The 16,697-nt window shown below is 41.0% G+C and overlaps 1 protein-coding gene across 5 annotated transcripts in view; it reads left to right on the top strand.

Annotated features, from left to right (window-relative positions):
• The window catches only part of FBN1 (fibrillin 1), a 144,166-nt gene extending 128,086 nt beyond the window's left edge, over positions 1 to 16,080 (top strand). For 4 of the 5 annotated variants that reach the window (XM_064389429.1, XM_064389431.1, XM_064389432.1 and 1 more), the window contains 14 exons: positions 455 to 571; positions 931 to 1,050; positions 2,667 to 2,789; positions 3,211 to 3,342; positions 3,908 to 4,033; positions 4,575 to 4,781; positions 5,286 to 5,411; positions 5,628 to 5,750; positions 6,681 to 6,797; positions 7,558 to 7,686; positions 8,501 to 8,620; positions 11,849 to 12,080; positions 13,116 to 13,290; positions 14,034 to 16,080. In XM_064389429.1, the coding sequence (XP_064245499.1) occupies positions 455 to 571; positions 931 to 1,050; positions 2,667 to 2,789; positions 3,211 to 3,342; positions 3,908 to 4,033; positions 4,575 to 4,781; positions 5,286 to 5,411; positions 5,628 to 5,750; positions 6,681 to 6,797; positions 7,558 to 7,686; positions 8,501 to 8,620; positions 11,849 to 12,080; positions 13,116 to 13,290; positions 14,034 to 14,423 (2,237 nt within the window). In that variant the 3' untranslated portion in view covers positions 14,424 to 16,080. Of the gene's footprint in view, positions 1 to 454; positions 572 to 930; positions 1,051 to 2,666; positions 2,790 to 3,210; positions 3,343 to 3,907; positions 4,034 to 4,410; positions 4,475 to 4,574; positions 4,782 to 5,285; positions 5,412 to 5,627; positions 5,751 to 6,680; positions 6,798 to 7,557; positions 7,687 to 8,500; positions 8,621 to 11,848; positions 12,081 to 13,115; positions 13,291 to 14,033 lie in introns of those variants that run through there. The other variant, XM_064389433.1, reaches the window with a different exon arrangement.
• Positions 16,081 to 16,697: the final 617 nt, after the last annotated feature.

The following is a 16,697-nucleotide window of genomic DNA, read 5'->3' as shown; positions in this document are numbered from 1 at the left end:
ATCTAATGTCACGTAGCATACTTGTCTTTTCTTATACAATATGTGCAGCCTGTTTACAGTAAATGGTTTTAATCCTCCAGAAGTGCAAACCACGGTTTCCTAGATCCCTTCAGTACATTCTGTTCTCTCCCAAGACAAACAGCACTTCAGCCTTATTGGCAAAAGTCTGCATTTAAGGAGCACTGGATGACTACTGCTTTTCATATCTGCTGCTTTCCCTGTAGCCCCAGTTAGAGAGGTTTATATCTGACATTTAGAATCAGTTTCTTTTCTGTATTATGAAAGCTGGCCTGCAAAACAAATTCTGTGCCCTAATCCTAATATGTCAGAATTTAAATATTAGTATTTTTTGTGATCTCAGAAATATTCTTGTCAGAACACTTGTTCTTTGAGAGAAATCTGAAAGCACATGAAGCCAGTTGCACTTACTGTGTTGTTTGTATTTCTGGTTAAGATGTGGATGAGTGCCTTGATCCTGATAACTGTAAATTTGGGCAGTGTATCAACACAGATGGCTCTTTCCGCTGTGAATGTCCGTATGGTTACATCCTACAAGGAGCAGAATGTGTGGGTAAGTACAGCAGTTCCAGCTTCCATTTTAAAGATTTTCCTGAGTTGCTAGGTATGGCATTAAGGAGCAGTGGGGTTGTTTTATTCTAACATTTTGGAGCCTTCATCCCTGCTAGTGCTTAAAACCTGCCAGGGCAGGGCCTGAGCAATCTGCTTCAAGTTGGCCCTGCTCTGGCTGAATATTTAACCCAGATAGACTCTAGTAATCCCAAATTATTTTAGGAGTCTGTGGTTCTAATTCAGTACTTTAAGTGAGTTCTTGCATTTTCTGTTTTTCTGGTTGTGCATCAACAACATGGATATTTTATCATTTTGGTTGAGTATAACCATGTATTCTTGCCTTGGTCGAACTACTTGCAGATACTGATGAATGTGCTGTTGGAAACCCATGTGGGAATGGAACTTGCAGGAATGTGATAGGAGGCTTTGAATGCACCTGTGTAGAAGGGTTTGAGCCTGGGCCAATGATGACCTGTGAAGGTGAGACTCCTGTGTGCTAAGGAATTGTTGTAATTGTGTTCCCTGATTCTGAAAACAGCTGAGGGGGGTAAAGCAGCTTTAAAAATAAAATATGGACACTTGGAACAATACCTCTTTATCTGAAATGGGACAATGGGCTCCTCCTTCCTGTATCCACCTTGAACTGTAGTACATATTTCTGACTGGAGCTGGGGTGGACTTTCAGGTGGTATCTACTGAAGGACTACTCAGAGAGGAGCATATTGGGGTGCAGTCTCTTCAGAACAGTTCCCCGAAGTGCTGCTTACTGTGTGTATGGTTTTTGCCTATGTCCTTGAGTGAAGAGACTCACTGTGCATGATGAAGATAGGAAATGGGCTGCTTGAGTGAGCTAGGGAAGAAAGAGGGAACAAACGGGAAAATAAAAATACAGTTCTCAACAATTACCATGGTACCCCTAGGCTGAATATTTTTCCTGCTTTGTGTCTCATTTCAAACATTAAAATTTGAAAATGCATGAAGAGAAGTAAGGAAGATCAGAGGTATAGAAGAAAAATAAATTAGAATTTTTCAGTGTGGAAAATGTGGTTGAAGACATATATGATTTTATAAAGCCACAAGTGGTAAAGGTACCAAAAATAGAGGGACCATGTCAGACAAACCAAAGCCAATATTTTTATATGCATGATACTTATTTAAGTTGTGGAATCCTTTGCTGCAGAATATTAGCAAGGCCACAAGTATAAATTGACCCAGAAAGAGATTATACAAATTTGTGGGAGAATCCATCAGTGGAAGTTAAGCTTAATAGTTTGGTTGTGGCTTTTGGCTGTGGAAGTCCTTAAACTGAGAGGCTGTATCAGGGGAAATATCTCTGCATACATGGTATGAGGTTTTTAATATTCATCTCGTTCTGTTACAGCCAGGGAGAGGAGAATGTCCTAGGACGTTCTGACACTGTCCTCTGACTTGACACAGCTGTTCCTAAATTATCTGCCACAATCTATTTCTTTTCAAGCCCATGCAAAAGAATGCAACTATTTTTGCATCAGATTGCATTATTTTTACATACTGTTAGAGCTTCATTTGCTTCTCTGTGGAATTTGGGTAAAAGCTCAAATTGCAGAGGAGCTAGCTGAGTGCATAAACATCACTATGTAGCAGTAATTACTCAAGCAGTCCAGGCATTTTGTATGTAAATGCACTTCAAAATAATGTTTCTAGTAAGGATATTGTTTTATGGAATTCAGTTTATGAAGAATCTGAATTAGTGCATGTAGAATTTAAATAACCAATCAAAAAAAAAAGCCCAAAAAACAAACTTAGGTGTGGAAAAGATATAGTTTTAACTGAGCAAGTATTTTAGCAGCATGGATCTGGAAATTATTTCCATTGGCTGCCTGCTGTTGAACTTATTGAAACTTCAGGTAGCTGTGCAAACATGCTGGCATGTCTGGTGCCTGCTTCTCTACAGAAATCCATGAAAAGTAGAACCAAGAGTCCCCAACTATTAAAATCTAGTCCTCAGTAAACTGGGGTCTGTGGTATTGCCTGTACCTAAAGCCTGTGCACTCAAGTCTGCTGAGTTTTACACCAGTGTTTCCCTCCCCCCGTGGTCTTTGTCGCCCCAACTGCAGATGTGAACGAGTGCATCCAGAACCCCCTGCTCTGCGCTTTCCGCTGCGTGAACACCTTTGGCTCCTACGAGTGCAAGTGCCCCGGGGGGTACGTTCTGCGGGAGGACCGCAGGATGTGCAGAGGTAAGGCTCCCACCAGACTCTCAGTTCTGAGATAATGATTTCAGTTCCTGCAGGGGCAGGGCTCTGACTCACTGCACTATTGGGCCAGAGTTTTAATCCCAGGAAGTAACTGAGTCAGAAAGAATTTGGGATGAAATTCTATGGTTTGCATTATGCACTTGATTGTACTAGGCCTGTCCTGCCAGTAAATTTATACATCTGCCTAAAGTGAGGTCATATCAGATGATAGTTTTGTCTTGCCCTAAAAGTGGGCATTTGGGAGAAATCAATTTGCTCAAGGCTAGTATATTTTATGGTTGGTTTAGAAAAATAAATGTATGTGTAGGGTTTGATTATGATAGAGATTCCAAAGTCAGAATTTACTATTGTGAATTTCCACGATCATGTCTCTATATAATAAAGTCTAAACCTTGTGTTTTAGATCAGAATGAGTGTGAAGAAGGAATTCATGACTGTGACTCAAAACAGATGGAATGCAAAAACCTAATTGGCACCTACATGTGTATCTGTGGGCCTGGTTATCAGCGCAGACCAGATGGGGAAGGCTGTATAGGTAAGTGACACTGAAGTGTTGAAGCTCTTGAAATACACAGCTCCTCAGCAGGACTAAAAATTTTGGATTTAATGAGGTGCTAAGAAACTCAGGGGCAGAACTGCACAACTATTTGTATATTGGATCTATTGGTGCTGTACATGCTTGGTTTTGCTGTTCAGGTGTACACATCTGTGGGTGGTAAGTAGAAAGTGAGTGTGGGCATCAGTTTGTACTGCTGCTGCTGAATGCTCTGAGGGAAGAAGGTGAGGATTTGGGTTGGTTGCTGTAGGCTTGTTTATCTCTGCTAGCAGGAATGAGAATAGATCTGAATTTTTTTAAACCTTGGATGGCATTCAGAAGTGCAGCTGTAACTATGAAAAATTTTGAAAACCAGTGAGGAATGTACTGCAGATATGATATATATAAGAATTGTGAGCAAAAATTGAACAAATGAAACTTTAAAAGATAAAAAAATTGAAGTTTAACCAGGCAGAATGCACAACATAAGAGTTCCATACCAATCTCTTACCTACATTAATCTAATAATGGACTTGATTTTTGTCATAAAATGTCAAAAATGCAGATGAGAATGAATGTCAGACCAAGCCTGGGCTCTGTGAGAATGGCCGTTGTGTGAACACAGTGGGGAGTTACAGGTGTGAGTGCAACGAGGGATTCACGGTCAGCGACACCCAGGACGAGTGCCTTGGTAAGTCCCAATTTACACCTGAATGAGCTGTCACTTGAAGAGCTGCAATGAAATTAAATTTAATGTATGGTGAGAAAACACACTCTTGAATTTACATGCCTTTGGGAAGGGGCCCTGTATGTAGGTGTCCTCCTGCAAGTTCCCTCTTCCCATGCTCACCCTATCCCTGCCTCAGTCAGTCCAGCTGGGGTGATGTGCTATGGAAGCTGACTGTTCCATGCTTTCAGGCAGCCAGGAACTGCTCTGACATTTCTTTGATCCTGATTTTCGGCCAATCCTTTTTCTCTAGGTTCAAACAGAAACATATATTTTTATAAGCATATTGTGTTTTCTTGTCTTCCATCTTTTGCTGACTGTCTTGTCTTTGTTTCCCTTAGATGTCATTCTCTTGCTCTTACTGCTGGTAGTCTTTCACTCTCAGTTCCACAGTCTCAGGGTGAAGTATGCCCTTTCTGTTATATTTCTGACTAAATTCCCAATATCTCGTGACCCTCTGGAATTCACCATTAGGATTCTCTGTGATGCACAATTTGTCTTCCAGACAACAGGGAGGGCTACTGCTTCACTGAAGTCTTACAAAGTATGTGCCAAATCGGATCGAGCAACAGGAACGCTGTCACCAAGTCTGAGTGCTGCTGTGACGGTGGCCGAGGCTGGGGGCAGAACTGTGAGGTCTGTCCCTTCCCAGGCACCGTGGCCTTCAAGAAGCTTTGCCCTCATGGCCGAGGATACACATCCAGTGGAGCAGGTACTTTTCATTAAATGACCTATTAGACAATGCCAAATCAAGTGATAAATTATAAACTTTCGTTTTGCATATTTCAACGCTGTAATGTCCTAAATGTTTTGGATATCAGTTGAAATTTTCTGAGATGTTTCGTGTTGACCGAGTATAGTCCTTTGAGAGGAGGGTGCACAGCCAAAGGGTCTGGATAATGAGGCATCCATCCCACCTTGACAGAGAGCTATTTGCTTACATGAAGGCAAAGGGATGTTTGATTTGGGAAGGCTGATACATGATCAGCTTCAGTTGTTCCCTTCCACTTACAGCTTGTTCACTGAATAAGAAAGATTAATGCTCCATTCTGTATTTTTCCACTTACTATTTCTCCTTAAATCTGTGCAATATTTCACTATTTTGTGTAGTTATTTATGTGTGGTGTAGGTTTCTCTGTGTCAAGTCACAAGAACCTCTTGAAGCTGGACAAAATCAGCTTTGTTCCATTGAGAACTAACCCTTGTTTAATTGCAGATATTGATGAGTGCAAGGTTATTCATGATGTCTGCCGCAATGGGGAGTGCATCAATGAGAGGGGAACTTACCATTGTCTTTGCAATCTGGGCTATACTACAGATGTCACTGGCACTCTTTGCGTTGGTAGGTTTTACATTGTGCTGTTTGTATATAAAGTTTATTACTAAGAGAGGGCTTGAAGAAAAAAATAGAAAGATTTTGAAAAATGAGAAAATAAAATGTCACTTGTTATATGCTTTGGCAATTTGGATTTCCTTCTGATCTATCCTGAACATTTTGTAAAACATTATCACAAATCTTGATTACCAGCACTGAGGTATCTGGTTTTGCTTCTTGTAGACCTGAATGAATGCAATGAGTCTCCAAAACCTTGTAATTTCATCTGCAAAAACACAGAGGGAAGCTACCAGTGTTCATGTCCAAAAGGATACATCCTGCAAGAAGATGGGAGAAGCTGCAAAGGTAAAAATCAAGAAAAAAATTTACTGCAGAAACTGTGTTTCACAGACAAAAATAATTGCAAAGACATTTAAATGATGCAAATCTCTCTCCTTGATTCATGTGAGTATTTCCACTACAGACAGTGGAAGTGGCCTGCACAGGATGGAGCTGGTATTTCAGTTAATTCCTTGTTAATTTGGTTGAACAACAGATCGACAGGAATTTTTGCAGGTTGATGGCAGCTGATCTTAAAATATTTTGTAATTAATAATATATATGATTGTTCTTATTTTGGTAAGCTTGTTGAAGCTATATCATGGTTTAAGCTATATCATTCAATGATAAATTAATCTTATTGGATGCAAAGGTGACCGTGGTTTGCAGTGCATTCCTCAGCATCAATAGAATTTTTACCCACTGCTTTTGCAGCATGCTGGATAAGGCACAGCAGTGCAGGAGAGATTTTGGAATTCTTTAGAATTCCATACATTTATGTGTCTTGATAACTAAGATTTGATTAAAACCACACAAATTAGAACAGCAATTCCAAGTTTGGCATGGAAGATGACAGTGTACTTTGTTGTTAGCATTTCAGTATTTCTTTTGGAGTAATAGTGTGCTTCAGTGCAAGGCCATTTTCCAGTCTGCCGGATCTCATGAAGGTAGTGACTTCCCATTTATTGGCTGAGCAGACATTTATTACATCACAGCAACTTTCAGACAAATGAGAGTGGTGTCTGCAATTCACTGTTAGCATGGACACTGTGTAGCTCCAAAGTCCCATTCATTAAATGTGGGGCTTCACGTAAGAGGAACTGGAAACCAGTGTGTAAAGTGAGATGTAAATTCAAAAGGCTTTGTTTGCTGTTATTTATTTGTTATTATTTGTTATTATCACTTGTTTCTGAGTCCAGAGAATATAATTGAAAGATATTTTCTTGGTTTTTTTAGATCTTGATGAATGTGCAACAAAGCAGCACAACTGCCAGTTCCTTTGTGTCAACACTATTGGGGGATTCACTTGCAAATGTCCTCCTGGATTCACTCAGCACCACACAGCCTGCATTGGTAGGTGGCATGGGAAGGTAGATAGATTTGGGGTTTATTACTGACCCTTACTCCAGAAGCAAAGTAGCAAGGAGGTAAAATCATCTTCCTGAGGAATCAAATAGAAACATAAGCCAGATTCTGATCCTAATTCCCCCAGAGATTCAAAGAGGCCCCTTCCTCCTACCTTCCCTTGCTTTCATAATCTTTGAGTTTTGCACTTGCAAGAACCAGCCAGTACAAACACCACTTTTTAATTCTTGCCTTACCCTTTCTTAGGGGCCAAATTGAGCAAAATTAGTTCTGTTTTTCTTTTTGTAGCTCACTGAGATCATGTCAAGGCTTCTTGAAACAGCTATGAAATATACATTTCTGCAGTTGTCCTCTGATCACATACTCACTGGGTACATGGAAATGTTAAACTAAACTGCTTCCTCCTGCAAAACACACTTTCTGCTCTGCAAGCAGGGTCCTGTCTCTGTGTCAATTTGATGATCCCGTGGTACTGGTGTGAATTTGCAGGTGTTTGCAGACCAAAACATCAAACTTCATATTTTGGTGAAGAAAGTTTCCCTTCCAATTACTTTTGTGTTTCCAAATTCAAAAGAAGGCAGTGTAAACTTCCCTGTAATACAAAGTGAGAACCTGGAAGGGCAGTGGGACACCTGTGTTACTGATGTGCCTTTACCTCCTGCCACAATCTCTCCATCATTAGCATAATAGCAAATATCAGCTTTGAAATGACAATTACAAACTAACACCAAGCTTTGCTTTCCCTCAGACAACAACGAGTGTGCTACTGAGATCAATCTTTGTGGGGCAAAGGGCATTTGCCAAAATACACCAGGAAGTTTTGTTTGTGAGTGTCAACGTGGCTTCTCACTTGATCAAACTGGGCAGAGCTGTGAAGGTGGGTACAACACAGTGCATTTGACTTGGCCTTCTCTTGCTTCCTTAAGCTTCTTTCAGCCATAATGTCACCCAAGGAGTAAGCACCAAAACCTGCAGAAGCAGCATGTGTAGGTTGAAGTGAGGGGGGAGTACAGAAATTCAGCAACAAGGCAGTATTTCTCTTCATGGGCCAGAAAAAAATGGATATATTGTGGGATTCTAAAGAGCTGGACAGATATTTTCTGAGGAGATGGAGCCTGGAATGTTTTAATTAAAGTGTTGTAAGTTCAGTGAACCTCTTTTGAATCCTGCATGGATTTCTGAGGAATTCAAGGACAGGAAGTCTTGCATCTCCAAGGTAACCTGCTAAAGAGAGAGTTCAAGGGCTGCACACTTATTCCTCTGGGTCCTTAGAGCCTTCTCCTGGGACAGAGTTTGGGTTGTTTTGAAAAGAGGTATCCTGGGAACTTTGGGTTGGATGCCTGGGTAAAAGCAAGGGTCTGTCTGCTGTGGAGCTGGGATCCTTAGGAAGGCATTAGAGATCCCCTATACAAAAGGGTTTTTCCTGTCTGCTTCGTAGCTGAATGCAAAAACTGAAAATTTTTGCTGAATGTGAGAGCTTTCCATGGTTTTCAGCCCTACATTACTTGCTGTGGAGCTACAAATCCCAACCCAAAATGCCCATAGTGGTCAGGTTTTTGGAAGATCATGAAATATATATTATATATATATATATGATAAATGAATATATATGATTATTTGTAACATGTTTTCCAACTACAGCATAATTTGAGCTTCTCTCCCAAAACTCAGAGTGTGTTTCACCCTTTTAGATGTTGATGAATGTGATGGTAACCACCGGTGTCAGCATGGCTGCCAAAATATAATTGGAGGATACAGGTGCAGCTGCCCACAAGGATATCTCCAGCATTACCAGTGGAACCAGTGTGTTGGCAAGTCACTTTTGTAAATTCATACATTAAAATGCATGTTACTTTAGTTAGCAGCAAGAAGTGAAGGGCAATGGTGCAGTTTGCCATACTTTCTTTTCTGATTATAATTTGCTAAGTTCAGCAGAGGTTCATTACAAGTGTGGTCTCCTGTGAAGGTAGAGTGGATATGAAGCACACAGTAACCCATGTCCTGGTTCAAGAAGTGCTTGTGCACAAAGCTCTCCTTGAGGGTGCTAGAGGTTGTATTGACTTTGAGGAAACTTGTGTTGCTCATGTATTTTATGGTCTGAACAAAGGAAATCTTACTCAGCTCTGCAATGGTCTCTGCTTGGACAAAGGTCCTGTCTAAGATTGGATGGTGGATTGAGCCTGGCACTCTCAGAACTACTTTGAATTGTTAAATCATAAAATTCAACTTCTGGCTCCAAGAATTTCAAATTCCATTAAAATCCTGCTTGATCTGTGCTTTTGTCATTCTTACAGCACCTACAGGAAGGCTGCTGTGTTTAAGTCCCTTCTCAGTACAGAATTAACAATTTATTATATTTGAACAAACCTGCAGCTGTCTGTCTAGAGGTGCTTCCTTGAAGCTTTGGGATACAGTTTAGAGTGAGTGCTTACAGGACAATTCTGGATACAATTAACAAATGCTAGTGCTCATAAGTTTATGTTCATAAGTAAATACACTGGTAAATTAAATGTCTCTTTCTTCCCTGTCTAAACTTTGTAGCTGCACCAAGTCTCTGAGCCCTCATAGATGGGGCTGCCTGTGCAGCAGTCATGGGAAAAGCCTCTGTTTCAGCAGTGTAGCATGCAGCATATTCAAACAAGAGAAACAGGAGTCATTTTTCCTCTAGTGACAGTTATGTGCAGTTTCCATCACATTTAATGGGCTTCATGCAACCTAGCCTTGTGTGGATACCCAGAGTTGGGTTTGATGACCTCTTTGAGAACAAAGAGCTTTATAACTTTTGGTTTGGCTTTCTTTACTCTCAAAAAGATAGAAATGCCTTGCCTTGTTATCACTGTGGTGCTCCAGGGAGGTTTCTGCTTTTAATTGTGCTTACCAGACCTCCTGATGTTATATGCAGGCCTTGCTGTGACATTTGCTTTGCCCTAACACTCTATGCCTGTAACATACAAGGAACAAGGAGGGAGCACAAACATATGGGGGTTTTGAATGTTAATTCAATGAGCAGAGTTTAGGGTTAAATTAGAATTTAATCTGCAGGAGGATCAAAATCCCCTAAGAAACCAGCACTGTCATGTCTGGCTGCTGGAGGACACTGCGGAATCTGAAAAAGTGCAGTGCTGAGTTTTTAAAACATCTTGGCTGTTTCCAGGTCTTTCTGCTGAAAACATTTAACTAAGTGTATTTCCAAACCAGGTGTACACTGGTATTCCAGCTTTTGAGGCCATTGACTACTGTTTAGATTTATACAGGGAATACCAGTTTCAAAATGTACAAGCACTGAGTATTTCCCTCTCTGAAAGAAAGGTACCAGTCTTGGCACCAAAAATACTGGTCCACCAGAAAATTCAACAGGGAAAATTCTTGAGGGCCACACCTGGGGCAAGACTTAGCCACTACTTCCACCTTCTTGGACATGTGGCAGTCCAGGCAGAAATCCAAAGCTGCAGGAAAGGTTTGGGTCCCTGTGTCCTCGTGGCATTTCTGCTTCCTGCTGAAGCTGAGCAGTACAGAGCTGTGTGTTACAGAGCACAGGAGAGCAAGGCTGGTGCCTGACAGCACTGCTGGTGCAGTCTGTGGGTCCCAAAACTTTTTTTTCTTAATATTTTTTTTTCTTTTGACACTCAACCAAAACATGGGAATTAATCTCACTAGTGTCCCCTTTCTTGCCACTATGGAGCATGGTGAAGTAAGCACATCTGCTCTTGGTACAGTAACTTCCTGTGGCCCAAACAAGCATTTATGATGTTGGTATAGTTGCTCTGAGGTGTGAGAAACACTGAAACATCTCTCTGAGTTAATGACAAACCTTGCAGGCTTTGGGAACACAGGATTCATCCCCAGGTTTTAATACCTTGTGGTCTTCCACATGTTCACATTGTACTGTCTATAGCTGTATATTCTTAAGATACTTATCTGGATCTCCTGGGTGTACCACAGGGGAAGAATCCATGTACAAGGTTTTTCCGTGACAATTCCTTCATATTCCTTGGCAATCCCAACTCTGCAAACAGTTTGTGTCTTTTTTAGCCTATTTAATGAATCGTTCAGGGATTTTTTTATGTTGCTGCAACACATTTAGATAATCACTGAAGAATGCTTTGGTTCCTCCCATGTCTTGTGCTGTCTGTGACTGCATCCCCTGCCCAGGCACTTCCACAGTACACCACATCGTGAATCAGGCTGCAAGAAGCAAAAACTTTGCTTTTAAGCAAAGAACAAAGAGCCACATTGTTTGGAAAAAGACAATAATGCTCTGACTTACTACTTATTCTCCTGTAACCTGGAAGTTGAGGTCAGAGATACTGCTCTGTACTTCCCAAAAGGAGTTTCTTATGTGTGCACACACATACACACATTTATCACAGAAAATGGGGAGCAATAATGTTCAGAACTTTTTGAAGCAATTTGCCACATCAGACATCAAAAATCAGACCAGCTTCATTTCAAAAAGTAGCCATTTTCAGTAAATAAGCCTGAACTGACCTGAAACTCCTACAGTGCCACCCGTAGGAAGTTTGGGAAAGAACTGGTTCAGAATATAGCACTCTTTTGTATCTATAGCTGCTTTTATTTTTACTTTACTACTTCCTGTATTTTACCTATGTCTAATATTTAAATGTAAGTGTATAGGGAGGTATTTTCAATGCCTGGAAAAAGTGTCAGAGCTTGATTCCTTACTCTTTTTCCTTTAATGCTGAATAGCACTATGAACAAGGGATTACTTGACCAGGCTGTACAATGTTTTATTCTTCTCAGTTATTTCTGGAATAAAAAAGATATCTTCTCTGTTTCGCTGCTCTCCAGAGCATGACCTGACATGGCATGAAATATCTGCTGTAGAGCAGCCCCGGTGTTGCTGTTGTGGGGTTGTAGCCATCTCCCAGGGACCACTGCCCCAGCCAAGAGGAAGGACAAGCCCAGTTGTCTGTGTCCATCTGAGCTGGCAGCACATTCAGCCGAGCACGACCTGTACAAGGGGTGGGCTGGACTGTTCTGGGTAAAAGTTAACATGGTATATTCTGCTTCTTTTCCAGATGAAAACGAATGTCTCAGTGCACACATTTGTGGAGGAGCATCCTGCCACAATACTTTGGGAAGCTATAAATGTATGTGCCCTACTGGATTTCAGTATGAGCAGTTTAGTGGAGGTTGCCAAGATATCAATGAATGCGGTTCTGCACAAGCCCCGTGCAGTTACGGTTGTTCAAACACTGAAGGTGGCTACGTCTGTGGATGTCCACCTGGTTACTTCAGAATAGGACAAGGGTAAGGGATTCTCATTTTAAACTAACAGATACCAAGGGGACATAGTCCACGCCTTTCTTAGCAGTGTGGAGCAGCAGAACAAGGGGGATTGTCAGCAATTAACGAGGGATAGGGTTGGGAAGGTGCTCAAGAGTTGGATGCACCGACTGATTTTGGAGATTGGAGTGGGGAGGGGAGGGTGTGGAAGGGTAGCCATGGAAAGGGAGGGGTTTAATGCTTGAAACTGAAATTTGGTCTGGGCTACCAGGTTCAATCCTCTATTTTAAGCTACTGCCTTCACCTCTCCTGCACACCCCAGCAGTCTGCCAAGTCCTCTGAGCTTGGCACTTGGGAGCTTGTACTCCTTGTTGTGATTCATTTGTCTCCTTAAAGAAGAACAAAACAAACATTAATAATAACACCCCCTACCAGCTGCAAAAAGAAATTACCTTATGCAAGAGGTTTCACCTGCTGGTTGGAATAACAGCTCTGCATGCTCTTAGGTTCTTGTATGTTCCATATTCTTCTGTATTTCAAATTAATATTTTTAAAATAAATGTCTGCTTTATCAATAAAACAAATTTTCCCTTGCCCCAGTGGGCGTGTTAGGGCTGTACATCATATAGGAGCAAGCAACCCAAATGGAAAGCAGAAAGATTGTGGTTTAAAGTTTGTAAGTGACTAAAAGCTTTGCGATGCATTATGAAAGATCTCACTCTCCAGACTTCTCAGTTGTTGAAAATTGGTCTCTTTAAATGTGTTCCAGGCTGGATAACAGAAATTGCTAACAACAACTCAGGCTTAAGCCTGTGTTTTTAAGACTGTTAAATATTGGCAGGTCTCTCTTGGGCAAAAACCCATGAAGGCAGATTCTTGAAATAAAGAGTGGCCTCATTGTGATTCAGTGAGAATTTTGTCTGTTGACTTTAGCAGAAATTTTTCCTAGGAAATGAATGCAACATGATTGCTTAATTATTTGTACTTACAGTCCCCCAAATGCAGCTTTTGATAAGATATGTCTCGCTGGAGTTAATTTTGAATTTCTTCCTTCCTCAGACACTGTGTTTCTGGAGTGGGGCTAGGCAGAGGTCAAGGACAAGAGCTTTCACTCAGTGGAGAAGTAGATGACAACTCCCTCTCTCCAGAAGCTTGTTATGAATGTAAAATCAATGGCTATCCCAAGAGAGGAAGGAAGCGCAGGAGCACTAATGAAACTGCAAGTGAAGCAGAGGTAATTGACCTTTTCTGGGGGGAAGCAGTTTGTGGCTGTCTTGTGAAAGCTGGACTCAGAAGGATGTGTGCCAAGAGACAATCCCTCAGGAAAAATCTACACCCTAAAGTAGACCAAAGCTGGTTTTGGATGTCAGGTAGTGATTTTGTCTCAGAAGTGATGTAGAGCTTCCCTTGCTTTCCAAATGAAAATGTTAAAGCTTGTGCTGCTGTCTGAAATGTTACCACCCAGTCAGAGGTGAAGGGTGAGGTTTCTTTTCCAGCACTCTGCTGCACCTGCAGGCTGCCCTGGCTCCACGCTTAACCCAAATGATTCTTGCAAAGGAGAAAATCCCCACTGAAATGCTGTGGCTCTCTCACAGACCCTGCTCTCCTTCACAGCTGCTCTCTCAGCCTGTGGCTCCCCTGGCAGAGAGGAGGAGAGTGCCTTTTTGCTGTCTTTGCAGGAGGCTGGTCACAGGCTCCCAGCATGGGGGGCCTCACCTGTCAGGCAGCAAGGCGTGTGCACAGAAACTTCCAGTGTGAGTCTCGGGCTCCTCTGACCCACACAGCAGTGGTGACAAGCTCTGTACTTCATCCTGAGGAGTCCTAGGCCCATAAGAGTGCATTTCACAGAGGATGTTACAGAACCTCCTTTTAAAAAAATTGTCTAATTAGTAATGAATGCCCTGGGCAAGAAATACACACAGGCACGTGTGAAATGCTCTCTGACAAAGCCAACTGACATCCTTTGTTCTTGTGCAGGATCAGCAAGAGCAGGAGCCGCCAATCAGTCTCGCCAGCTGGGATATTGAGAAAGCAGCAGTGTTCTCCATCAACATCTCGGATCTCAGTAACAAAGATCGCATCCTGGAGCTGCTCCCTGCCCTCACCACACTGACAAACCATAACCGATATTTAATTGACTCCGGAAATGAAGATGGTTTCTTTAGAATCAATAAGAAGGACGGGATAAGTTACCTTCATTTCACAAAGAAGAAGCCAGTGCCTGGAAATTATTCATTACAAATCAGTAGTATTCCACTCTATAAAAAGAAGGAACTTAACCAGCTTGAAGCGAAACATGACAAAGACTACCTCAGTGGTGAGCTGGGAGATAACCTGAAAATGAAAATTCAGATATTGCTTCATTAATTCATCAACCAAAGACCAAATAATTAAACCAAAGATAGATAGGTAGGACTGAATATTCCTCCCAATCAGATTCTCCATATCATAGGTACAATCTTACATGAGTACATTTGTATGAACAAGCACTATCATATTATTGCATAAACAAGGTACAGGATGAATACATGAGCTCAAAACTACCACTTTCTCAGGCTTTTATGTGTAGCTGAGCTACCTTGATATGTTGAATCTTGAAAACTGGGACTTTTACCATTGGAAGTTGGCCACTGATGCTGAGACACGTCATCATTTCAGCAGAGGTACAAGAATGTGCTTTCAACTGATGGACAGCTCTATTTTTGTAATTCTTAAACTTCGCTTCTCCAACTACAACTTACTAGGTCAGCCATTTATGATATCCATTTGGTGCTAGTAAATTCTCAACCTAGATTTATAAATGCACTGTAATATTTACACAACTTAGAAGCCAAAATTGCCATTATTCAGTCTAAATACTTCAATCAACCAAAGTTAGCTCAGTAGTTTATCTCAGTTATGCCTATAATACATTACATGTAAATTAAGTGTGTGTATACTGTAATCATGCTATTTTTATCAATGAAGCATTTGTAAACTAGATTAATAATACCCTTAATGTGAGGGTTTGTAATGGTGCTTATAAGACCAACTACTTGTTAACTGTATACACAAACCTGATGATAAAGTTTCTGTGACTTGCCAAAATGCACTGAGGTCAGTAGGGACCATTAAACATTCTCAAAAGTCAGATGACAATCAGTGCCATCCTACACCATGACATATTGTAACATGTCAAGAGTACCCATAGTCATTCATATCAACAAGGGTTCAATGTCATAAATGTCACAATAAAACAGTTTTTTTTTTTAGTTTATTCTGTGGCCTTGTGTTTTTGCTAAAAGTGTGATAAATGCCATTCTTATACTTCAGGCGTTGTCAGTAGGGTTGTCTTTGTATCCGTCTGTGTGTCCAGGTGATTCTTCCTTGAGGGAGCTGCTGCTGTTCATTCTTCATGCAAAGAAAGAACAGAAGAAGTACAGAAGCCTTCACAAATCTAAACAGCAGTGGACCTCTCTCAAGTTACTGTGTGGTTCCAGAAAGGAAGCGAGAACATTTCCAATGACTTGACCTGAGTAGTCAAAAAGTGATCTGATAGCCAAAACATGCAGAAGTAGATGTTAAATCATTATACAGAAAACACAGTTAAGTGTGAAAAAAACCACTATTGTTTGCTAAAACTGCCTTAAGATATTCCTTTCTTTTACCCCCACCTCAACAGTTACTGTCATATAACCCAAGATTGATAAGAGAGGAATAATCCAATGCCAGAATCCATCACAAGCTGTAGATGGGTTTTAATATCAAGTGAGTTACTCAGTGATGTGGGTGTACTTGTATATGCAAATGCCATGGTGTGTCTTTTAGCAGCAGTGGCAGAACATTGTACCGAGGTGTGATGCTATAAAATCTGGAAGAAAGCAGCGCTGAAACTGCTGCTGGGACAGCACTGCAGTTGATAGAGGGAACAAATATTGAGCTCTAATAGCTTTGGAAGGGAAATGTACTCCTATAATTCACCCAAATTGTATTATTGCTTTCTGTGATTTCTTCTGCATAACAAATACAACTATATAAAAAGTAAGCTTGTGCACAGGATTACTTTGATATTTTTAAAAGAGCATGTCTGGATTTCATTTATTAGTGTGCCAAAATGTTGAACAATGTATTTTTTCCATATGTTGAATAGCTATGGCGAGATACAATCAGAACTTTACAGTTGTAAATGGCACTCCTATATCAGCAGGTTGGGAATGATTTTTAATGCCAGTGTGTGTGATTGTAGAGTTTATAGGTAAGTGTACCATTTAAGTATTTTTCTCAGCCCCTGAACACTGAGAGGAACTGAGAAGGATGATTTCAGAAAGACCTGTCAGGAGTCTATCCAGTAGAGCTGGCTTACATTTAAACTCTGCGTAACACCTTATGATGCCAAAGGTTCTTTGACTGTGTTCCAGCAGCCCCAGTGTTGCCCACACCATTCTGAAAATTGCCTTTGCTGTGCTTCAGAAACAAGGAATCTTGACAGTAGCTCTTTTGGTCATTTTAAAATGGAAAACCCAGACCTGCTGTACCAATCTGCACATAAAAATCCACTTTTTTGTACATTATTCATCTGTCTCTTTGCAGCAATGTCCTTTGACTGATGTATCATTTTTGTTTCTTGGTTTTAGTTGCTGTATGTGTGTGATCATTTCCATT

Source organism: Passer domesticus, chromosome 14 (assembly GCF_036417665.1).
Source record: "Passer domesticus isolate bPasDom1 chromosome 14, bPasDom1.hap1, whole genome shotgun sequence".
In the NCBI taxonomy this organism is placed as follows: domain Eukaryota; kingdom Metazoa; phylum Chordata; class Aves; order Passeriformes; family Passeridae; genus Passer; species Passer domesticus.
This window is presented reverse-complemented; position numbering and strand designations above follow the sequence as displayed.